The following is a 25,510-nucleotide window of genomic DNA, read 5'->3' on the forward strand; positions in this document are numbered from 1 at the left end:
TTCATCGAGTTGAGCTCTTCCTTACCAGGCTACAAAAGGAGAGAAGTTACTCAGGACTTCCTACACTAAAATCAGTTTATTTTTGCAGTATCTTTTAGTATAAAATACATTTTGGACCATCACGACTGTGCCTTGCACAAGAAGGGACTTACTAGAAAGTGATTCTACAAAGTGTCCTTGAAATGTATGCTCATGCGGAACAGAAAATGCAAAAGTAGGGAGAAGAAAGCACAGGGCTCAGTGTGCTTCACCAAGGGCCTCAGAGGTGCCAAATCCTCCAACCAGAGAAAGTTACAGCAGCCCTTGACGTTTCAAGTCTTCATAAGTCTTTTTATTCACCACATTCCCACTGGAATCCTCATATTCCTCCTAGAAGGGAAGCGAGAACATTGGTAGTATCTGGGCACGACATGAAATAAGAATGAGAGAGTGTAACAGTAACTGAGGTTTAGCTCCACCAACAGCAGCCTGTCAGCCCCTCAAACTAAAACAGACTAAGATCCCCCTTCCGCCCATCTCCACACGGGGTCTCTCAGCAGACTCCCAGAGAAGGATAAATAGTGGTTTGCAATGAGGACTGAGCTGGAGCACGCTCAGTTGTTACACTGCCTGCCGCTGTCCACTCCATCACAGCTTAGCTAAACTCAGCAGGACAATGGCAAATCCTGTAATAAACTGGATTTCACACTGCATTGTACGCTCCTTCTATAAAAAGTCTGCTCCATCATGGTGGGTCCCCTGGGCTACAATGGAAGGGTCTTAGTTACAATTTTAACAGAATGACTCTATGGAATCTCTCACTATTTAGATTAAAGATACCTCACTCTTCCCCCCACCCCCTTTCCAAACAGGAAGGGTTTGGACACTGCAGAGGAACGCTCTGAAGATGCCTAGACAGAGAGAAGGGCTGGTGTCATACTAACGAGCAATACATTCCCAGCCAGGCATGTGCAGCTCGACACAGTTCCACCAAGAGGAGCTCGGTTACAAGCGGGGCGGGGAGGGGAGGAGGGTGTCCAAACATACTCCCCAGCATTCAACAGATTCTCTGGGGAACTGGGACCTCTTTTGCTGGGGCTAGAGGTTATGCAGGGTAACAAGAGAGATTCAGCCAAACAGTACCACCCATCCTCAGCTCACCTCTGTGTCAGGCTGCCATCTCTCCGAAGCTTTCTGCTGCTTCAGCTTTGCCCACACTGCGAATACAAAGTAACACTGGATCAGAATGCCATTTCCCTTAGTTGAGCGCTGTATGGGCACTGCTGGCTCTTGAAACACACTCCCCTCAGCATCACTGGCTGACACGGATTGCACAGATTACTCAACAAGAGAGGCTGGCCGGCCATGACAGCCAGGTAGATACCCGAGCAGCCAAGAGCCTCAGACAGGGCTGATGGTTAATATAAGACACTATGCTTACCTGACATAGTGGGCTTCTTAAAAGAGTTGCACTAAATGTGCTTTAAGTTGCATCCTAAGGAGTTTGTACTGTGTGCAGCACTTCACACCTGGTGTAAAACAAGCTGCACTTCAATGTCAGCTCACCAGACCCACTGCAGACACCCCTCCCAACCCTGCAGCGCTCAGTGACACTGCAACCACTCCCCTTAGAAGCAGGAGGCAAGTCTGCCTCAAGCCAGCTGGTACGGAAGCTCTTAAGGGAAGGGAGGCCAGCAAGCTGAAGTAGCAAGTGCAAGGGGGAGAGTTCTGATTGGATGAGCTGAGAAGCCAGTTTAGAGAGGAAGGGAAATAAAGGAAATCCTAGTTCAGCTGCACTGAACCAGAGCCAGAATGTTTCCTGGGCGCCTGTTCCAGGGGTGCTCTCACATTTCTTGGTGGCCTCAGAGCGCAGCCGCCAACTCTTGCTGGTGGCCACTCTGACAAATTTTTCCTAAAATACTTAATTAACTTTAGGAAAAACAAATAAATATGCGCCTATACATGTCCAAATCACTGTAAAGGTTGGTTGGTTGCTTTGCAGATTCAATAATAAAAACAATGCGCAGTTGTCTCTAGTCTTACTGGACCTAAACAGAATAGAAACGCAATTAAGGTGCTTTGCACATTCTTGTCTTTTTGTTGTTGTTGTGTTTTTTTTTTTTAAATAAAAGATTTGCTAGCTAATAAGCCTGCGGCAGTGAAAAGTGATATTTGTATGTTTGTTAATAATCACAGCAGACTTACTAGCTAGCTGGGAGGCTGTGAAAAGGGATATTAACAAACATACGAATTACAAGTGTCAATTTTCACAGCAGACTTACTGAGCTCTGGCAAACCAGGGGACAAATTAAACCCTGGATAGGGAGGTGGGTAGGGAGACAGTGGGGTCCAGTGGCGATGCGGGAGGGTGGTGAGCTGAGGGCTGGCACCCGCTGCCACACAGCCAGGGCCGGAGCCTGCCACCCACCACCCCAGAGCTGTAGCCCAAAGCCCTAGCCTCACTGCCCCAGGGAAGGTGGGGAACTCACGGGCCACCTGCTCTTCTGGCATTTGTGGCTCCAGAGTGGGGCAGGGCCCAACCCCTGCTGGTGGCCCTGGGGGAGGTTTCACTGCTTCCCTCCACCCCCCAACCCACCCCCAGTCACTGCCCTGGAGGCTGTGGCCGCAAGAAAAGCCCCGGGTGGCCGCATTTGAGAAATACTGACTTAGACTATGTTTACACAGCAGCAGGTAGGTGCAACTCTCCAGTTAGTTCCCCAAAATAGGAGGGTGGATGCAGTGGCTGGCCAAGCTAACAGATGTCTGTCTATCTGAGCTGGGAAGTGCACCGCCCAGCTGCTGGATAGACACAGCCTTAACAGCAAAATTAAACTCCTCTTTCTGGGCTTTACTGCTGTGCCCAGGCAGAGATTCTATCCGACTCTCCCTTCCTACTCCAGAATTGCCAGAGCAAGAGGTGACCCAGTTGGCTCACTCTTGCTTCCAGAGCGAAGAGTCAATCTCTGCATCTCTCGGTTGTGGACAGGCCACTTCGTGCTGGCTGCTGCCCTCAGCAGGTAGGTGCCCAGAGCAGAAGCTTTGCATTCTGGCGTTGACTGAAGTACCCAAAGCCAACATCATTCAATTATGGTCAGTTAAAATGCTAAAGCTTCATGCTGGTAACAGGATTTACCTACAGGATTGCCCTGGCTGAATTTCATCAGGTCTTTCCCTTCTCCCTCCTCACCATGGAGACCCAAAGGAAGAACTTCCTGAATTTCAACTGAGTGTAACCAGCCTCTTGATTATGTGAAGGAGAGTCGTGTCCCCTAACTGCAGTTGGATGATTGAGGTTCCACCATATAAAGAGTTACACCCCCCAGTGAGAACACTGCCAATGAAGAGGCATTTAGTCAGCAATCACAGCAGGCAACAGACCCACATGTGCCCAAAAGAACAGCACAGACTCAGAATAGTTCTGAATAGAGACATGCCAACATCACTTACAAGAGACTGCATCTTCAATCTGTGTGACATTAGCAAAATGAGCTGTGTTGGGAATGCCCAGGCATCTCATCCCATGAGCATGACGCCACTCCTGGAGACAGAGCAGAAAGATCAGTATACAGGAGAGAGTTTTATATATAGTCCACAAAGTAAGTCAAACCTGTCTGAAAACACTAACAAATTAATGCCCAAGGGGACTAGAACAGAAAGAAAACAAGAGGAAAAACTATTTCTATCTATATTTTCCAGTTTGTTTCCTTTGACTATATACAAGATTCTGTCAGTTTCCCTTTTATGCGGGCTTTTCACACAACAATACAAGAAAAAAAGGAAAATGTGATTGTAAATCCATAAAGATTAGTAATGGCAGTACTTGAAGTGACTTTTAAACTAATTTTTTTAAACTGACTACACATTTCAAGTTAATGGTGTCTAATCCGCTTATGAGAATTTCATAGTATCAAATCTTAGAACTAAGCTATGATCCTAGACTACAACAACAACAGTTTAAAAGCAGTTTGTGATTCCACGTGGCTGGGCGCCCCCGGAATGCAATAACAGTATTCACATCCTTGGGCAAGGCTGGTTTCCAGTGGAAAGACTGTAGGGTTCGGACAAAAGTTCATTGAGAAGCAGGAGTGGGGATTCCCCTACTGTATAAAGTGCAACACACGCAGCGCTATAAACCCCTGAGCACCTTTGCACAATGTTCACTTTCATTTAAATGGCACATTCACAATCAAGGGTTCTCATCACAGGGTGCAGAAGTGCAGGGTTAAAAACATGCCTTTTTAGGCGCATTATAATTAAACCGTTATTAACCCCAAGGAGAGAAGCAGCATCCAGAAATAGCATCTCACAGGTTTCAGTGTAGGAGTCTCCTAGTGCTCAGAATCTCAATACTAACACAACTAGAATCCACTTACATGTATATCCCTTGAAAGACCAGTTTGCTCCTAGGTACATTTTAAAAGCTATTAAAATCTGTTACTTAGCTTTGGGTTTTATGGAACTTGTTTCCTCTATCAGCTTTGCCAGAGAACTTTATAGTAAGGGGTTTGTCAACATACTCCCAGTATCTAAAGCGGTAGCTACCAGGTCCTCAGCAACAGCTCAGGCACTGCTAGACATTGGAATCTGGGTATCCAAGGAGGGAGACCCTACAACCACCAGGGGCAAATGGCACCTGAGTGCCTCTTCAAATGGTACAGCCCTGCAGTCTCGGCACCACACATGGGCCCACCTCCTGGGACAGGATTTAAACACGCCCTTCCGGCCCACAGGTTACAGCTCCAATCACCAAGACTCCATCCTTTAGTTACATATAACTAGGATTACCTCAAAATCGACTGATAGGCTAATGCCAAAGTGTTACTTACCGCGAAGTGCCGCTGGAAAGCTTTGGGCCCTCGGTAGGTGTAGTTGCCGCAAATCTCACAGTTGTAGTTGATGTTCAAACCATGCAGTTTATATAACCAATAGGGGATAGGCTGAAAAACAAGCCAGGCAAAGCTTAGGTCAGATAGCAAGACAGTTGGTTTGGATGCAGTCAAAGATCTCTGCTCTTGAGTGCCTGGGGAGCCAGTCTCACCTTGCCATCCCAGCCAAGAGGCAGATTTTTAGGGTTGTAAATTATTTCATTCTCTTCATCTTCACTTTCGCTCTCACTGATCTGCTCCTCCTCTTCCTCCTCTCTCTCTTCCCCCGTGCGTGCTTGTTTACGCTGCACGTTCTCATGGGTGAGATGTCTCTGTTCCTATGATGCAGGAAAGCACGCAGGCATGAAGAGTTATGCATGAAGCCAAAGACGGCAGCATATGTGGCAACAAACAAACAAACCAAAAAACGTGTGGGGAAAATCACAGGCGTATTCACCCTTCTTGTGTTAAATCCCCTCCACTGGCTTCATTAGTGCCTGTGCCACAACACTGCATTGATTTGTCCGAAGTCGAACAAGAGAACTCCACCCTGTTTTCCTCAGCCCAACAGTCTGAAAGGTTGCTGGGTATAATGCAGTTCTCGCCAAGAGAAGACAGCGGAAAGCTTTAATTACAATCACTTCCAAGCTGCTTGGCAATGGTGGCAATCAGCCTTCTAAGAGTGACCACTGAAAACGGCGACAGGAACATGAAGTCGAATGAAGGCAGCACTCACAGGGGCTTGCTGTCTCTGGCGGTTCGATGTAAAATCTAAGTTCTACCAGGAGAAAAGGCTGCCCCAAGGGCACTCATGACTGTCCTGTCTGGGTTACAAAGACTCACGATTCACCAGAGAGGCAGACCCAATCTTCAGCACCATTGTTGTAGGAGATGGATTCTTAACTAGAAGCTGACAGGTTAACAAATAACAGGAATAAGCAGTTCCAACTCCCTGCCTTAAACCTCTCCAGGTTTGTACAGCACCAAACATAAAATAACCCTTCTGTACATGGTGTTTAAGAAAGGATGAGATTGAAGACATGAATGAGCTTGCAACAACTTTTGAAGGCACTGCATCTGTAAAATTCAAAAAAGGTAACAAGTAAAAACCTTACCCCAAGAATTTCTACATACTCGTAGACCTGAGCTTCCAGGAACGCAAGGTCTTTGTTCCTCTCTGTGTCCCTGGAAATACAAAGGGGAACTTGTGAAATCCTTTTCAAGCACTGCAAATGCTGTCCATGCACCCGGTTCCTAAAGATACATTTGATTTGTAGCTACTAAGAAAGTGGGAAAACAAATATCAACCACTCCGTGTAGCCTCTGCCGCACATGTACTGATCAGTCAGGCTAGACACACTGACCAGCTAACTCAGTCATTTGGCCCCAATATGCAGAGCATCTTAATGCTCCAGGAACATCTCAGCTCTGCCATTGGGGCAATAATGAAGGAGATAACCAGCCAAGCAGGAAACTTTTAGTCTAAGCGAAGGGCCAACCTGGATATGAAACTTTAGGGGACTCACCTTTTGCTTCCTTTTGTCTTTGGATTCTTGGCAAACAAGGAAGAATCAAGGGCTTCCAAGGATTTGCCTTTTGTGCTGAACAGCCTCTGAGCACGCTCTTCCAGAGTGCTGGGGGAAACAGGGAAGAAGGTGAATCTAGGGGATAGGGTGATTTCTTAAGTAGATTGGTTTGTGCTCACATAATTATGTTTTTAATTATATTATAAATTAAATCATTCAGAGGTCCTGAGATTATAAGACTAAGCATCACGTTGAGGAACATGGCTTAGGCACTGCTTTTGCATCAGGCTCTTGAGGTCCTACTATTCCGCATTATGTATTAGTCCATTATGAACCTCAGACTTCAGAGCAAAGTATGTGATAAGAATTCCTTGCGATACTTTCAGCGTTGTCTTGTAGAAGAATTATTACACAGATCTTTGGAAAACAAACCGATGTCCAATGCAGAAATGTGAGACAAACAGCTCAATAACTGAAACAAATCTAGAAAAAAGCCACAGCTTCTTACCCGCCGCATTTCAGACCCAAAGCCAGTAAAGCAGATTTTAATCTGTCCAGTCCCAGGGAAGCCAATTCCTGTACAAGTAAAATAAACCAATGTACATGAGCATTGCTTTCAGGTGTTAACAATATGATCCAAGTGTGTCCATTTTAATTCATTAAAAAAATCCAACATTACTCATGAAAGCACTAAGATGGCTCTCTTCTACCCAGATCAATGGCCTCTATGGCAGGAGCTTGCCCACAGCTACGATGGAGAAAAATGCTTCCAGGTTACTGGTATCTCCAGCGACAGAAAGCAGTGAACTTGCCATTTACAGTGGTTGTGGCCTGAGTCTCTCATTCCCACAAAGACAATTTTGAAAAAGAACAAGGTGGACGGATTCCACCAAGATTTTCGGTATAAAGTGCTTAACACACAGAGAACATACCTCCCAAGAGGAAAAGGCTGAGAGATCCAGATGGGCTCCGGCATGGGTAAGTGCACTGCTGGTCTCTTTCTGCCAAGAAAAGCCACATAAGTTGCTAGATAGATCTTCAGGACATTACATAACATCTGAGCAACAATACCAAAATATCCTCCCTGCTTCAAGAACAATGATCTTGTTAATAATGCGGAGATCTCCGCACTAAACTGAATAAATCAAATACATGGGAAACCTCCAGATAACTGGAAAGACAGACAGAAAACACACTAGCAGTAAGCTGTGTCTACTGTTTTGGGACACAACCAAGCTACACTACACTGTGAGACTGTTAACCTTGATGACCATTTTACACACCACGACATTGTACCCAATCCGTGAGAAACAGATCAGCATTTCACATGTGCATAATGATTGCTTACCGGCCAACCAGGGAACGTTCCATTGTCCCACTTCTTCTCAAACTCATTCTGAATCTTCCCAAAAAGTTCATTCTGATCCAGCAGTGGCTTCACCCGATCTGTGTAATCTTGCAGGTACTCAAGAAGCATTTCAAGATACCTGGCAGAGGAAAAGCCAGCTCAGGTAATTTGGTATCAGAGTTTGCGCAAGATGAACACAGACATTTTTGCATCATACATACTGAACCGCATCATGGTGACACCCCTTGCCCCACAATTATACAGGGAATATTCCCACTATTTCCTTCCTTCCCAACAAATCTCTCTTCTACTGCACAAGCTCCTGACTGTTAAGATCACCCTCTGGGTAACAGATTATTTCACCAGAAGCTTCAATCCAAATAAAACGTCATCATCTGTTTGACTTTTTAGATTACAGGCATGATTCACAGTTGACAAACACAGCACATACAACCTGACAGTCTCACAAACACACATGTAGGTGTAATTTAATTCCGCATCATCTGTTAGTCTTGTAAACAGCACTTCAGTAAGAGATGATTTGTCTGAAATTGAAAAGGCTCAACATTTACACAGAGAAGCTTGCCTGCAAAGTGTATGGACTCAAAGAAAAAAGAAAAAATAAATAGCATGAAATAGATGGGGGAAACAACCAGAGAGAACAACATTAGCTGGATGTTTACACTAAAATAATTAGCAATGAGTGTGGATTGTTGATACTTGGCCTTCTCTACCCTACAAACATCACCATATTTCAGCATACTTGTGGCCCAAACTGTTTTATTCCTGCCTTGGCAGATCCCCCCGGTACAGTCATTCCAGAGAGCCACAGATATCTACCAAGGTTAAACCATGGTTCTCTAACATGGATTATTCCAGACACACAAGCCACAGTGCACTACATTCTATCACGGTCTGGGTCCCAGCCATGGTTCTGTCCATAAGTAGAGAATTTTAGCAAAGTGTTTCCAATAGTGCTACCACCACTTTAATGGCATCAGCAGGAGCCCTAATGTGGGACAAGATTTTGGTGGCTTCTAATATTTTTACCACCATGTCAGTGAACCCTAGTTACACAGCCACATTTAACCAAGGATTCTTTGAGCATGGATAAAACATTATATATTCATCATTGACTTGACAAATAGATGGAACAGCTCACACCTCTCAGAGGTGTTGTTTCACACTCGGTTGCAAACCCTGCATTAGTTATGTTCGGACAGTTCTCTTCACAACCATAAAAGCTAAAAGACATAGGATGCGACTTTCAAAAGTGCTCAGCATTGGCCTAAATCCTCTTCAGTTGAAGTCAATGATAAAACTCCCTTTGACTTCAAAGGAGCAGCGAGGCCAAAACTTAAAGCATTTTTGAAAATTCCAAAACACTGACAGCTTAGATCCTGCTGCACATTTCTGAGAGGGTGTGGACTCTGCAGAAAGTCCTTACTTTATGAAACATTAGAACTACATCTAAGGAGTACCCAGTAACATTCCCCTCAGTGAATTTTCATCCTGAATGTGAATGAATGTTTTTCACAAGGCAATCACTCTGTATCTGACCTCTCGGTTCTCCTCCTCAAAGGAAACCTGCATAACGCCTTCAAAAGATAAGCCTGGGAGCTTAAATTCATAACTTTGCTAGACACTAAAAATCATTGACTGAATAGACACACTGGATTTATGGCTTATAGATTGTTGTAATAACCCACTAACCCTCTCTAGCTTTCCATCTCCCTCACCAAACAACTGGAGAGGTATTAACAGGCCACTTCACTGTGAGTGATCCTTGAAATTTGTTAACTACTTATGCAAAACAATCTGTTCCATCTTGTATTTAGCTGTGATGCTAGAGTACCTTTCCCAGGCCTGAAGAAGAGCTCCGTGTGGTTCAAAAGCTTGTCTCTCACCAACAGAAGTCGGTCCAATAGAAGATATTACCTCACACACACTGTCTCTCTAATATTTGGGACCAACATGGCTACAATAACACTGAATACAACAATGGAAAATATTGAATTGAACATGAAGAAAAAGGAAGCAAAACTTAACAGCAACATCTACTCCCTGAGCAAATGCAAGGAACCTCATCATCCCCAGAGGTCTCACCATCACTTACAACTCCATATCTGCTGAATAACTCTGCAGAAGGACTTTGGAAAAAAATCAGGAACCATTTACTGCACCTCAGATACTCCAGAAGGGACCCCCTCAAACAAGAATTAATCCCATGCTCCCACATACTGGAAGGGGGGGGAAAAAAAAAGGGAAAAAAAACCACACAGGAAACTTACTTGAAAATCATGCAAGATACTACCAAAAACACCTGGTGGCAGCCATCCACCACAAAAACAAAAAGTGGAACCAACTACAACTCCACCAGAGAAGCAGATCACATTATGGAACTAAGCACCCAAATACCCAAAGAGAACCCGCTTCAATACAAACATAAACCCCCCTCCAACTGCACACCCCTAGGTGTCTCCAATCACCCCACACTGGAACCCATACGGTGTATCATCAGTTATTACCCATACTCAATGGGGGCCACATCCTGAAAGAAATATTTCCTAAACCTCCTATTTTGGTCTTCAAACAACCCCCCAACCTCATCATCAGAAGCAATATCACCACAGACCAGGACACACCGACTCAAAGTGGCACCAGACTCTGCCAGAATAATAGATGCAAAACGTGTCGACATATCTCCACTGCTGCAATGAGCAACACCCCCCACAACACAACTTTCAAGATCCATGGCTTCTACACGTGCCTATCACATGTGGTGTACCTTGTCCAGTGCACTAAATGCCCCAACAACAATTATGTGGGTGAAACCAGACACAGACACAGAAAAATGATAAAAGACAAAAAAACACCATGTCATCTGTGGGTGAACACTTTCACAAAGAGATCACTCGTAATCTGACCTCGCCGGATAGGTCCACACAGGGATAAAAGTCGCTGGCCCCAGCCAGCTGACCCAGGCCAGCCACTGGTTTTCTATACCCCTGCAGACATACCCCCAGTCCTCTCCTCAAAAGAAATCTGCACAACACCTTCAAAAGACAAGCCTAGGCATTTAAATTCATAAAACTTCGCTAGACACTAAAAATCATGGACTGAATAGACACACTGGATTTATGGTTTATAACAAAAAGCCTATAATCCACTAAACTCCCCTTCACCCCAGGACTGGAGAGGCATTAACGGGCCACTTCACCTCAACTGGTCCCTTGAAATATATGTTAACTACTTATGCTAAACAACCTGTTCCACCTTGAACTCAAAGTGTAACAGCTAAATACATTTCCTAGACCTGAAGTCGAGCTCTGTTTATCTCAAAAGCTTGTTTCTCACCAACAGAAGTTGGTCCAATAAAAGATATTACCTCTGCCACCTTGTGTCTCAACGAGCAAACATTTGGGAGGCCGTTGTTTTAGAGTTACAGCAGTGAGATCCTGGTATAAAGACACTCAGCGTACAGACCCTCAGAACAAGAGGTAGCAAGAGACAACAAGCTCCATGCTGATATGTTACCATATTTAAATATTCTGGATAGACACAGATTATCTATACTCAGCATTTAACATTGCTTCATACGCTTCATCATGCCAAATTAAAGTACCTTGGTACCCCTCCACTGAAGCATCATCATGTAACTTCTTACAGCAATGACTTAGTTAGTAACAAGAAATACTCCTACACTTTCTCCTGCAACACCAGGGGAACTATATTCCTAAGCTGCTGCAATATCACAGACACAAAGCCCTGAAACCCAGGGTTGCTTCTTCTACAGAGATGAATGAATCCTGCACTTACAGCACAGAATTGGTAATTTGTTTAAAAAAATATAAAATCACAAATTTGCATAAGCTTTGCTTGAAAAGCCACAAATCAGAACTGGTTCCAGGCCTTGAATGCACATCACGGAATTTAATTCCTCCTGGACAGCCTGTCATGGATGAAGGGCCCACCTTTTATATTCAGCATTTTTTCTCTCTTTGGGAATATCGAAGAGTTGGTCAAACGTGGATAAGTATGTGATGTAATCCAGTTTCTGAAAATAAAGAGGCTGGGAGTCAGATTTTACACACAAAACAACCTGATTAACAATATATCTCCAGTCACCTACTGGACCACCAGAAATGGTGTCTTTCCATACCTCCATTCTGGGTTGCAGCATGCCATTTTTTCTCTCTCATGCCACCTTAGGGACCCTGGGCTATTTGGTAACAGAGGGGAAAAAAGGGCACAGCCTCTTTCAAGACCACATCAGTGGAGAGGCCTGTGAGAGCAGCTGTAGATACACCTGCACGAATGGGAGAGCCCAGAAAAGGGTCACTTAGAATTTAAAAATCCTTAACCTGCAGCCTCCAAAAAATTGGCACCCGTGTAACATGTAGGTGGAAATGAACTATTTAAAATTACCTCAGAAATGCTCGGCTCTGACCACTCAATAATAGATATTTGAGTATATCTCCTAAGCAATTATAGCCTCTTACCTCTGATGATTTTAAGTTAATGTACTTGAGGTAACAATCATGAAGATCCAAGTACCGGCCATAACCTTCTTCATCTGTGAACTCCACTAGATCTACAGAAGACACATTATGCAAAGAGCTTTATTAGAAATACTGAAGATCGGAATTACTGCAGAATGTTCTCATTTCAAGTATCCCTCTTGTGTTAGAACCATCTCACGTACGCATAGCTTGTAACTGCAGCTGAATACAAGCTATGCTTACATGAGATGTTTCTTAATGTTTCTGCAGGTTCTAAACATAATCAACTAACTGCTCCTTTACAGAAATACACTAGATCCACCCTTAAGCGAGAGGCGCTTTTACTGCAGAACATTCCAGAGTGGATAAAATACACATATAGGCATCTGATCTGAGAGTAACTTTCAGAGGGTTATTAAGGAGAGAGATTCAGAGACATGCAAAGCCAACCAGACAACTCACTAACTAAAAACAAGCAAGCATGGTGTTTTTGCTAGATCTAAGTTTAAATATGAAACCACGGACTCACTTTGTGCCTCTTCACTGGGGTTCTCTCTGGCTTTCAACAGTTCCTCAAATTCCACTGACATCGGCACACAGATCTTCGGGAAAGATCAGACGTTATAGCAAAAATACACACTCACTGCTGTGATCAAGTCCAGACCAATTAACGTGAAGTCTCATTGACAAATCTGCACTTTCCATAATGAACCTATTGTAGAAGTATTCCCACTGCCAAATCAAAGATCATCTTGTTCCAAACTTTTTGTTTCTGCCATTACATACAACACAAACCGTATTGAGATATTACTGTGTGCATTGTTCAGTTCCTGTTCGACTGCATTTAATCAGTACATATACAAAGTGCACTATATGGAGAACAGTAGATTCCCTAGCCACAGAGTGTGAAAAAGCCAAGGTGCTAGGATCTTTGTAGTTCAATGCAGAGGCTGCAGGGACAGAAATGCAGTCAACTATCAAGCAATTGCCTTGAAATTCCCCTGCATCAACTGGCACTCTGCTGTCTTTGAATTCCAGGGGGTTCTCTCACCCATGACTATCCTCTCATTGATGCAGGAACAAATTATGTAGACAACTCCTAAAAATGCCTTCTTCACAGAGGGGAGGAGGACCCTCCACCCCCAAAAAAACCACTCTGGCCAGCACATGGAAGGCAATGCTGAATGCCTCCCCAGCAGCAGAGGAGAACACAGCTGCTAAACTGAAAGCACAACATTCATGGGACATGATTAGTGTTTTGCACATTTTCTCATTTTTGGGCTGCTCTCTCTCTTTCATGGAACGCCTCTTCTATCACAGGAACTTGGACACGGCCCCTGTTTTAAAACCACCTCTTTCCACTCACTACATTTTAATATTTTGGAATTTATTGTAAATGAAATCAGTTGAGAAGAACCAAACTGATAATGCAAAGCATCCAAGAGCACTCAATACTGTATAGATATACTCCTTGTCACTGTCCTGTGGGTCCACATACCATCTCTCCCATGGTGTTCAGGGGCACTTACCTCATTTGGGTGCTTCCGGTGAAATTCCTTGATCTGTTTTAGTCTATTATAGAATTCTGCAAACTCATTTGGCCCTGAAATGGCGCTGAGCTCCTCCTTCCGTAACCTGAGGGTCCAGGAGAAACAATTAAAGTCAGATTTTGAGGGTAACAGAGGGCAGGATTAGAATTGTTTATTGCAATTTGTAATATTGTAATTTGAGAGTTTCATTAATGATTCTAGTTCTGATTACACAAGGGTTCCCTAAACTATGGAAAAATCGTTACCCACCCACCAATCTCTCAACCAAAATTACATAGAGATCTCAAACTCAGATAGGTTTAGGATTTTGGGGCTCTGCTCTCCTTCCTACATTCAGGTGCATAGTCCCCAATTACTGCCCTTCAAGCCTCTCAAGTGAGGGACCCAAGCCAAAAGAGACAACCACCCCTCCACCCCCGTTACAATCTACACAGGATTAAATTCAATAGCGAATCTGGGGAGTTGCTTTGACAGTATCAAGCACTGAAATATGATTCCACTGATACATTTGCTACCATCACCACACACACTCCTTTGCAACTGTTACACGGGCTATATTTACACTACAGACCTTACAGTGGCCCAGTTGCAATGTCTCCCGTGTAGCTGCTCTATGCCAACGGGAGAGAGCTCTCCCGTCAACATAATTAAACCACCCCCAACGACACCAGCGCTTTCGTCCCTAAAACTTATGTTGGTCAGGGTGTGGTTTTTTCACACCCCAACCGACAAAAATTTTACCAACAAAAGTGCTAGTGTAGCCATAGCCATGAAGAAATTTACTGCTGAAGTGTACTGAACCAATAACACCCTTTCTTGTCCCTTATTCTACAGAAGAAGCAACACATAGCAAGTTAAATGTGATTTGCAGGAATCTTTAACCATGTACAGGTCTTGGTATGAACTAGGAGTGAAACTCTGCGATCAGTATATTCAGTAATTTTTGTTGATCCCCCCTCTGAAAGTTCATTAAACCGACAAATGGGAGTGCAGATAACTCAGCCCTAACTGCTTCTTATTTAATGGAACATTTTAGTGGCAATTTCTTCTCTAACATGATGCTTTGGAAAGCCTACATTTATGGCACAATTATTCTTTCCCTCCCCTTCCCACCCCCACACACTTTGGATTAAATGGTATTTTGCAGCCAAATCTTAAGCCAGCAATAGCTTTATAATGGCCTGCTGCTCTATGGTACTGGTAAGGTTATGTCAGGACACTCATCAGAAATGTGTCATCAATGGTTTATTTCCAGCACTAGATTTTTCCTCACAAGTTAAAATCTGGCAAGTGCAATAAAACTCCTGGAAGAAATAAATGCTTCACTCTCTTTATACATGGCCTTAAGAAGTGCCATCAAGTCCCTTCTGTGGCTTTGTAAAGCACTACAGGTAAGTCTATGCTGTAATTAAAAACCTGTGACTGGCCTGTGCCAGTTGACTCGGGTTTGCAGGGCTTGGGCTAAGGGGCTGTTTAATTGCTGTGTAGACATACTCTATGTGAAGGCATTTAGCTAGCAGACCTTTCAGTTTATAAAAAGGCCAGATCAAGTCTTTTTGCAGACACTTACCCATCCTTATCATCATACAAGTCTCTCAGATTTCCACTCACTTCCATATACCTCTAAAAAACAAAAACATGTTACTGTTATGCACGTACCTTTGCTGCAATACAGCACAACATGCAGAAAAGTTAGGAAAAACAAACTGCTTTCTTGGAAGCTTGACAAAGCTTGCTTATGTTTGAAAGGATAATCTCACAAACTTGAGCCAAACAGACCAAGGAATGAAAGACTGCTCACTGAAGAGTAATGAAACATTATAGAGAAATTAAGCAGCTGCAAGTGTTTTCAGGGAAATGCAATAACATGCTACCTAAGTCATTTCATGCTCTTCTGTGAAGTTTTGATGTTCAATAAATTAGCTAAAATGAAAATAATTAATACTGGGATTTAAAATATACTTAAAGGCTTTTAATGCTAAAACTGATACGTAAATCCATCCAACTCATGCTCCATGTGCCCAAGTTCTGGTAAAAGGTAATGCACATGCATCAAGCATGGTGGAGAACAGACCCTATAAGTTCAATGCCAGGTATCTCTGCAGAGTAAATACAGGCACTAGTAGGAATACACTTTTTAAATTTGCAGACATAGGCAAACTCAGCCGATGAGTTTAACTATAAGCAATACTCCAGTAAATACTGTTATCAGCTTGCACATGTCTATCGGCTATTGCAGTGCACAAAAGCCATTTTCCTTTGACCTTGTACCCTACAATCTTAATGTGCTAAACTCATCCAGAAATATAGTTTGTGATGTATTGCTTAAGTAATCCACAACACCCCACCATCCTGTGCTCCAGCCCACAAACTTTATGGTACACAGCTGTAAGGTAAAGCGGAGGGGTGATACTCACGTCCTGCATGGCTCGGGTGCGGTGATCAGAGTTAATCTGGTCACGTAACTACAAAACACAGCAGAAAAGAGATTAGCCAGAGTTATTGTCTGAAGTTCAGTTGAGTGGCTGGCTCATTACAGAAGCAGCTTTTCCTCTCCTGGAATTGACACCTCCTCATCTATTATTAGGAGTGGACTACATCCACCCTGATTGAATTGGCCCTGTCAACACTGGTTCTCCACTTGCGAAGTAACTCCCTTCTCTCCATGTGTCAGTATCTAATGCCTGCATCTGTAACTTTCACTCTATGCATCCGAAGAAGTGAGGTTTTTACTCACGAAAGCTTATGACCAAATAAATCTGTTAGTCTTTAAGGTGCCACCAGACTCCTTGTTGTTTTTGTAGATACAGACTAACACGGCTACCCCCTGATAGTTGAGAACAGTCTCTGCTCCGCACAACTGGGGGTCGGGACCCCTCAGGGGGTTGCGAGGTTATTACATGGCGGGGGGGGGGGGGGTCACAAGCTGTCACCCTCCACCCAAACCCCGCTTTGCCTCCAGCATTTATAACGGTGTTAAATATATTAAAAGGTGTGTTTAATTTATTGGGGGGTGGGACTCAGGGACTTGCTGTGTGAAAGGGGTCGCCGGGGAGACTCGGTCCGTGGGACAAACGCCGCTGTTGGGACATCACAACAGGGCTTATTCGGGCAGCTTCACCCCGCCCCGCGCTGGGACGGGAAGCTGCTTTCCAGGGACTGGGGCCCACGATCCCGGAAGCCGCGCGGGGGGGGGGGGGTGACCGGGGCGTCCCGTCGCTCCAGGTTCGCCCCCAGGCTAGTCACTGCCCCCCCCCGGGCGCGCTGGGGGTCCCGCCCCGCCCAGTCCCGGCCCGCACCGTACCGTGGATTTTTTAATCAGCATCTCCTTGGCCATCACGTCCATGAGCCGCTCCCGCTCCTCATGGTAGCGCCGCTGCTGCTCCAGGATCGTCTCCATCTTCCCCGCGCGCCCGCCAGCCGGAACCCTCCCCCCGGTGCTCGGCCCGACCGGAAACCCTCCCTCCCAGTGCGCCCCCTTCACCGGCCCGACCGGAAACCCTCCCTCCCAGTGATCGGCCCGACCGGAAACCCTCCCTCCCAGTGCTCCCCCTCACCGGCCCGACCGGAAACCCTCCCTCCCAGTGCTCTCCCTCACCGGCCCGACCGGAAATCTCCGCTGGCACCATGGTTCCTCCGTGAAACGGGTTGCTGGAGCCCCAGGAGAAGTGGTGCAGATGCTCCGGCCCAGCCCCGCTGCCGGCTCCTTGGAGCGGGTCAGCCGGGATCACCCTGACATTCAGGCAGCGCCTGGGGATCCGTAGTGACCCCCCCCCCCCGCTCTGCCGTTCCGGTCCCAGAGATCAGAGCGGGGCGTGCCTGTGCCCTTGGGTGTGTGAACCCTGTGCACTGTGTGTGTGCCAGGCGTGACCCGTGTGTGCACCCTGTGCAGTGTGTGTGTGCCAGGCGTGCCCGGTGCGTGAACCCTGTGTGTGCCAGGCGTGCCCCATGTGTGAACCCTGTGCACTGTGTGTGTGTGCCAGGCGTGCCCCGTGTGTGAACCCTGTGCACTCTGTCGGTGCCAGGCGTGCCCCGTGTGTGAACCCTGTGCACTCTGTGTGTGTGCCAGGCGTGCCCCGTGCGTGAACCCTGTGCACTCTGTGTGTGTGTTAGGCGTGCCCCATGTGTGAACCCTGTGCACTCTGTGTGTGTGCCAGGTGTGCCCCGTGCGTGAACCCTGTGCACTCTGTCGGTGCCAGGCGTGCCCCGTGTGTGAACTCTGGGTGCCAGGCATGCCCTGTGTGTAAACCCTGTGCACTCTGTGTGTGCCAGGCGTGCCCCGTGTGTGAACCCTGTGTGTGTGCCAGGCGTGCCTCATGTGTGAACCCTGTGCACTCTGTGTGTGCCAGGCATGCCCTGTGTGTGAACCCTGTGCACTCTGTGTGTGCCAGGCGTGCCCCGTGTACCCCGTATGCCCGGTGTCTGTGCACCCCCAGTGGGTGTGTGTCTGTGCCCTTGTGCACTCTGTGTGCGCAGCATACAGCCGTCAGCAGTAGCCCATCCCATCGCTGCAGGCCGGAGTCCCCTCTCGCAGTTTAATGAGTGTGGTGATAGTTCCAGGGTCACTAAAGCTTTGTGCACGTGACCATCTCGACTTTCATTACAAACAAATAAGCTTCTAGCCCTCCAGACCGTGGAGAAAACATGGCCTGAGCCTGGCCTGAAGGCTCAGAAGCCAAATAAATATGTCCCACGCTCACACACACAAAGAGTTTGCTTTAAATCTCATGATGTTTCAGCCCATCTCAATTGCATGATTATTTGGCCCTGACTCATGACTTTTGAACACTTGGAGTTGGCAGTGCTGTAGAAGGGAAAGCCCAGGGGCCTCTGGCATAGCATCTGTCATATGGGCCCCACACTCCGGGCTCTATCCTTCCTTTCGTCTCCAGGTCCAATGTGTGCAGAACAGCACAAAGGAAGCCTTTCGCAATGCACAACAATGAATTCTGGTGGATGACAAAACCCATGACCTGCGGTACGTATGACTGAGCACCATCTGCTGGCACTGTGTCTGTTCACTAAGTGCCTGGACACATAAAAGTCAAGAGCTTTCTCGTAATGTGAGATAGCCCAGATTTGTTGATTGTGGGCGCACTGCAAAGCCCTCTGCCTGAGCAAGAACTGATGGAAAGCCCAGGGTGCTGTTTTTATCTGGTGGATAGTGCAAAGGAGGTACTCCTGGGGGAATTCTGTGCCAAAAAAATTAAAATTCTGCTACAAAAATTCTGTGCATTATGTTTTAAAATTCTGCATATTTTATTTGTCAAAATAACACAATATAATCACACCAGTTTCAGTTATTTTTGGTCATTTATTTCAAAATACCTGTCAGCAAGTATGTCTGTAACAATACAGATAACAAAAGATTCAGAAAATGTTTTTTGACAAATAGATTTCTTACTAGGCATATTAATATAGAACTCTGGGTAATACTTTATTTAAACTACAATACAAAACCATATTTCCCACATACCCCAGAAGCAGTGCAAAGGCTGGGGGGAGGGAAATAATTGCTGGGAAGGAGCCTGGTGTGGAGGGTTGTTGGGTATGGGTGGGAACAGTATGGAACAGGTCTTTTTTGCGGGGCTGGAGAGGGACTGTTAGGGAGCTTCCTCCATGCAAACCCTGGCTGACCCCTAGCCTCTCCCATTCAGTCAGGCACACGTTCTCCACCCGCACTCAGACACACACTCTCCCTATCCCCCTGTGCCCCTGAACCCCCTATCCCCCCACTCAGCCACCTCCTGTCCCTATGTGGCCCTGCACCCCCTCCCCCATCACCATGTGACCTTGTGCCGCCACTCCTGTTCAGCCCCTGCCCCAGTCTGTCCTCCCCCACTAGCCCTTATGAGTAGGGTGACCCAACAGCAAATGTGAAAAATGAGGACGGGGGTGGGGGGGTAATAGGAGCCTATATAAAAAAAAGACCCCAAAATCGGGACTGTTCCTATAAAATCGGGACATCTGTTTACCCTACTTCTGAGCCCCTGTCTGACCCCCCAGGACCCCACGCCTCTGTCTCCCCATAGCCCCTGTCTCCGACCTGGCTGGGAGCAGCTGCTGTTTTCTGTCGCCACCGTGCTCTCTGGTGGGCAAAAAGCGGAACTGCAGCAACTTTTCAGCAGAAGCTTTTTTCTGCATAAAAATTTTTAAAAATGTGTGGCTAATTAATTATGCATGTGCAGAATTCCCCAGGAGTAAGGGGAGGGATAAAGATGTATTGATCACATGACTGGTGATGGATGACATCTAGGAGGAAAGAGAAGTGCTGGTGCTTTGGTAGGTTTCAGTTTTGCGTCTCCTACAGTCTTGTGTTTGTAAAGGTGTCAGGGACCCCCAGAGCTTTGGACAGGCACCCTTGGTGTGAGGGTTCTTACAGACCAGTGTGTAACTTAATGACTCCGTTAATATTGTATTATTTATTAATTTGTAGGGCCCCATTGGAGTGGAGAGGGTTACAGACACAGAGTCCTTGCCAGGAACAGCTTACAATCTAAGTATGAGAGACAAGGGATGGATACAACGCAGGGGGGAGGGGAGAAGACTCAATGAATTGGTACCGGTCAGCATGAAAAGCGGCAGTCACAGTGCACCAGCTGCCTAGCCGCTGTTGTTTTTTCGTAGGCATTATAGCACAGAGCAGTTTTAAGGAAGGATTTGAAGGTGCACACTGAGTCAATGTTTCAGATGCTTTCGAAGCTCCTCCTATGCACGGGGGTGTGTGGAATGTCATAAAAAGCAAACGAGCCTGTTTGAAGTAACAAATGGGCCATGAAGTCTGCATCATTGGCAAAGCATTGTCAGGTATCACCATTTCACTAGCATATAAGACATGACAGTTCAGGCAAGGGATAGACCAGATAGGGCCTTACAAATAAAGACAGGTAGTTTGCATTTAATGCAGTGAAAAAAGGCAAGTCAGGGGAGGCTGAATATTGGTGCAAGACAGTCAAAACAACGAGCCAGGAAAATAATCTTTGCAGCAGCATTTTGAATGGAAACTTGAAGTTGACTAATGTCACTGTGAAATGGGTGAGAAATATTCCAGTTATAATCCACAATACTAAGCATTGCTTTCCTGACCGCAGAAGCAGGAAGCTGCCTGTTTACCTTGGAGACGTAGCTAGCAGGGCACATGCTCAGGTCTCCCAGACCATTCACTGGCAGGGAAGGTTGTAGGCTCTTCAGCTGGTGGAACACTGGGCGGGGGACAAAGCAAGGTCTGGTTTGCCTCCGGCAGATGGCAGGCGTAAGCCTTTCTGGAGAACAGCTTGTGCACGGTCTCTGTCCCCTAAAGGTGGAACTAGCTGCTGCTCTCATCAGATAAGTCAGTGGTTCTCAAACTTTTCTTTTCACGGACCACTTGAAAATTGCTGAGGGTCTCGGCGGACCACTTAATGATCTTTCCAAATGTTATTTGTACCGTTAGGTAACTATTGTAAAGTGTTTTGGATAAAAGTGCTATATAAAAAACACTTAATAATTAATTTCTTTGTTCTACAAATAAAAGCACACAACTCATATTTTAATATCAGTAGTCTTACCTTTCTAATGCGATGGATGTGCCCTCTCTCCCCCCGCTGCGGCAGCCCCCAAGCTGTGGCTGGGAAGGAGGGGGTCTCTCCCTCTCTCCCCCACCGTGACAGCCCCCAAGCTGGGGCTGCAAAGCGGGGGGGTCTCTCCCCTGCCACAGCAGCCACAGAGCTGAGGCTGGGGAGGAGGGCCGTCTCCCTGGAAGCTGCAGCCCTGGAGCTGGGGAAAGTCGCCTCTTTCTCTGGCCGCCGCAGTCCTGCACATCCCAAATTCCCACTGCCCCCTCCTACCTATCCCTTATTCCCCCCAAGGCCACCACCTCACCTTACATGTGCATCTTCTCCAGGGTCCAGCCACCTAATTAGTGGAGCCTCGCCTGTGTGGCTCCACTAATTAGGTGGGTGGCCCTTCATTCTCTCGTGTGTGGCCACCCAGGTGCACACCTTCGAGGGAACTATCCGCGGACCCCCTGAATGGAGCTCACAGACCACTGGGGGGTCCATGGACCACAGATTGAGAACCTCTGAGATAAGTTTTGATTCTCTTAGTGTGAGGGCAGCGTTGGCTCCGCTGTCTGATTTAGACCTAGTGCCTGAACAAACCAGGACTGGATTTAGTCTCCCCCCCGTCTCCTGTGAGGGAGCATGGGATCATTATCCACCTTACACAGCTGGGGAAGCAAAGGCCTGAGCGGGGCAGTGACTTTCCCGAGGGTCACACAGGGAGTTGAGCCCATGTCCCAGGCCAGTGCCTTATTCACAACACTAGGCCCTGCCTCACAGAGGTCCCAGGTTTGATTCTTTTCCATAGCAGTGACCACTGGATGGGCCGTTCTGGGGCCCCAGACCATGGAAGGGGGGGAATGGGGAGCCCAGATCTGCCAATTGTCCCATTGGATAGAAAACTGTGAATTTCTGCCAGGAAAAGCCCTGAGTCCCAGAGCAAACCTCTCTTTGCTTTGGCTGCTCAGAGCAGCTGCCCTCAAACCCTCAATTTGTTGTTCCCCTTCATGGCCAGGCTTTCCCCTTTAACCATTTCCCATGGTGCAGTGGGGAACTAATCAGTGACTAATCTGCTGTGCCCCGAGTTACTGGGCCCCCAGGGTACCCCACAGCGGGAGGGCCTTGGCCTGGGTCCTGAGCAGGCAGGTGTGTGTCAGAGCTGGCCTGGCGCTCGGTGCAGGGCCTTCTGCTGCTGGCTCATACATGGAACAGTGTTACCTGGTGACAAACATTTCAAAATACATGTTAGTGCCTCCTAAAGTGCAGGGAGGGGGAGCCCCGTATCAATTTTATGGGGCCATTTGCCTGGGCGCCTTACCTTCAATTGTGCTCAAATCTTTGCAGTCACCTGGAAGCTCTATTTAAGGAGAAATAGGCAGGCTCAGTTTGATACATGCCCTTGGATGGGGGAGGGAGAGGGGGTGGGGACAGCTCTGCATGCCTGGGTTTGCCAGGGCCTCTATGCTGGGGGAGGAGGGTGCTGAAGGACACGGAGGTTTGTGGTTTTTCAGCGTTATATTTGTATGGGGCCCTGGCATGTCTCTTGGGCCCCATCCTTCTCCCCAGGCACAGGGGTGCTTGCTTCCTCTCTTGCGCTTTGGGCAGTTCAGTACCAAGGCTGCTGAGCTCCAGCGTGTGGCACTCCCACTTGCAGCAGCACGGAGGGGTTTCAGCAATGCAGTGGAGTCAAAGCCCTCCGGATGGCTGCCGTCCAAGCCACCTCCAGCCCTGTTCTACTGGTTCTCTCCCCACGATTGACCATATATGGTGGCGTAGGCTGCAGGGAGATGCTGCCAGCTGGATTTAGGATCAGGGCTGACCCCAGCGTTGGAGGCACAATGACCTTTCTCAAGAAACAAAGGCGAAGAGGAAAAGGGCAAAGTTAAGGGAAGAGAGACTCATCAAATCCTGCACGTGCCTGAGCGAGAGCGCGGCCTCAGGAGATCCAGTGAGCTGGAGGGGGCGGGGGGTTGGGGTTGGGGAGGAAGGAAGGTGTGGGGGGAAGAGAATGGAGGAGGGGAAAACAAAAAAAAATCCTATTCCTAACCCAGACAAATCAGCTAGACTGCTGTCTCTGCTAGTAGAATGTGCCTGGCCCATGAATGCATACAAGCGACGTGCGGTCTGAAAGAACCCTGGGATCTCACAGACAAAGTTGCCCCTACTCCCTGCTCCCCACACACGTACCCCAGTTCTCCTCTCACATGCACAGTTCTGCCAGCACTCCTCCCCACACCCTCCAACCCAAACACCCCCCTGTCTGCAGCGTGGAACTGCAGAGCGCTAGCCGTAAGATGAGGGAACACATGGAAATACACCAGGGTTTTTAAATACTCAAATCAATTTTATCCTAAACTAATTGGAAGTAAAGTAAACGTCCTGAGTGCTTCAGGGCCCGTTGGGAAAGCAGGGGTTGTGCACCCAGCGTCCGTGCCGGGCCGGCACAGCTTTACCTCCTGGTGGTGTGCAGCATTCCTTGAGGCTTTGCCTGGGGCTGGGTTGGCACCGTGAGCCCCTGGCCCATGGATCAGCAGCAGCGGATGCAGGCAGCCAGGGCAGGATCACGTAGCAGTTAGGGATTAGCAGTAACAGGCTGCTCTTCTCGTATGTTGCTTGTAAGAATTCTGGGCAGTAGAGAGCAGAGCTAACAGACATGCCCCAGGCACCATAGCTCAGGGAGCAGGCCAGGCTCAGGGTCCAGCTGCAGATGGTATCTATGACAGTCCAGGGTGCAATCCAGACCAGTGAGGGGCTGTGTCAGCACCTGCCCTGCACCCTGGCTTGCCTCACAATGCTTTGCTGCTGTGCTCCCAACCTGGGCTGCTCAGACAGCAGGCAGGGCCCACCCTGGTCAAGCACCTCTGATCCCAGCAGCCTGTCAGCAACCAGCCACACTCTGGCTTCTTTCAGAGTAACAGCCGTGTTAGTCTGTATCCGCAAAAAGAAGAACAGGAGTACTTGTGGCACCTTAGAGACTAACAAATTTATTAGAGCATAAGCTTTCGTGGACTACAGCTATATGCATCCGAAGAAGTGGTCTGTAGTCCACGAAAGCTTATGCTCTAATAAATTTGTTAGTCTCTAAGGTGCCACAAGTACTCCTGTTCTTCTTTTTACTCTGGCTTCTAGCAGCCTTGGAGGCCAAGCCCACCACACTCCCTATCCTGGATTTTTCTCCCAAAAGGTGTGTTCTGCACCATCCAGCCAGGTCAGTTGACCCTCTAAGGGGGTCAAGATACAACAATGTGCCACATTAAATGGAGTTACCCACACAGTTCACAACACTGGATTAGTTCTGATTAAAGAATAAAACACGTTTATTGAACTACAAAGAGAGATTTTCAGTGAGCACAAGTAGTAAGGAATTAAAGTCAGCAATGATTACAAGAAAAATAATGATACAACACTTCCTAACTTACCTTCAACTTGGGTCAAGGTAAAATTCTTACCACAGGTTTTCATTGTTGACCAAGTTTCAGGTCAGGTTCTGTTCCCAAGGTTCAACAAATGTTCTCTTTTGTCCTCTTAGGTGAAAGACAGAGATGGACAAGGAGAGAGAACTTGGGGTGGTTTTGACCCTTGATTTTATAGTTCAGTCACCCTTTGAAAAGCATTTTCCTGAGCATGACCCCTAGTTAAAGTTCTTGCCAGCGGAGAGTAAGGGGGAATGGAGTGTGGCGGAGGAAGGGGGCTTCATGTTTCTTTTCACCTGTGTATGTAGAAATGCAGATTTTCTTTGTTGTCTTTCTTCCCCCTCTTGCTGTCCAAGGACTCTGTATACAGCTGATATGCAAATAGAGGTGAACACATCCCATTGTTTAAGACAGGCCTGCTTGACCAGTTCTACCTAATTGGGGCTATGTGAGTTTGAACACATGCCTTTAACATCATAGGGGGTGTGTGTGGATTTCATAACTTTACACATAATGTTGCTACATACAGGTCACCATATTACTGACCAGTGAGTTATTAGTTTCCAAATATACTGCACAAGGCAGATTTTGTACAAAGATGATTACAACCGTGGGTAGGGTGTGAATATAGGGCTGCATTCAGTCACAGGAGCACTGCTGTGTAGCTTTTAAAATCAGCTCCTGCTCTTGGATGTACTTGAAAGGCAAGTGCTGGGGCCAGAGAGGGGATGAAATGTCCAGGCCTTGCACTTTGTGTTGTCATTTACAACTGTGTTGCGAGATTACAAT

At 46.8% G+C, this 25,510-nt stretch overlaps 2 protein-coding genes across 3 annotated transcripts in view; one reads left to right on the plus strand and one right to left on the minus strand.

The window, feature by feature from the left end:
• UTP11 (UTP11 small subunit processome component) overlaps positions 1-25,510 on the plus strand; it is a 99,832-nt gene that overhangs the window by 7,538 nt on the left and 66,784 nt on the right. The window lies entirely within an intron of this gene.
• Positions 58-17,378, minus strand: SF3A3 (splicing factor 3a subunit 3). 2 transcript variants are annotated; one of them, XM_065576930.1, is made up of 18 exons: positions 17,328-17,378; positions 17,075-17,248; positions 16,188-16,235; positions 15,341-15,393; positions 13,750-13,855; positions 12,750-12,822; positions 12,221-12,312; positions 11,693-11,775; positions 7,719-7,857; positions 7,303-7,371; positions 6,879-6,946; positions 6,371-6,478; positions 5,960-6,029; positions 5,018-5,182; positions 4,806-4,916; positions 3,427-3,517; positions 1,141-1,196; positions 58-369 (listed from the first exon to the last, which is right to left on the minus strand). In XM_065576930.1, exons 2-18 carry the CDS (start codon positions 17,168-17,170, stop codon positions 292-294), a joined length of 1,506 nt encoding a protein of 501 aa, XP_065433002.1. In that variant the 5' UTR covers positions 17,171-17,248; positions 17,328-17,378; the 3' UTR covers positions 58-291. The 2 variants fall into 2 exon arrangements, with proteins under 2 accessions (XP_065433002.1, XP_005298395.1); XM_005298338.5 differs by lacking the exon at positions 17,328-17,378.

Source organism: Chrysemys picta, chromosome 23 (assembly GCF_011386835.1).
Source record: "Chrysemys picta bellii isolate R12L10 chromosome 23, ASM1138683v2, whole genome shotgun sequence".
NCBI lineage: Eukaryota > Metazoa > Chordata > Testudines > Emydidae > Chrysemys > Chrysemys picta.

Bases quoted from the DNA above. Each gene is read 5' to 3' on its own strand.
- SF3A3 (XM_065576930.1), bottom strand. From the start codon at position 17,170: ATGGAGACGATCCTGGAGCAGCAGCGGCGCTACCATGAGGAGCGGGAG. The intron at 7,858-11,692 runs GTGGGCCCTTCA...TTCCTCTGCCAG, and splicing joins AAAAATGCTGAATATAAAAG to GTATCTTGAAATGCTTCTTG. The intron at 4,917-5,017 runs GTGAGACTGGCT...CTTGTTTTTCAG, and splicing joins CTCTTGGCTGGGATGGCAAG to CCTATCCCCTATTGGTTATA.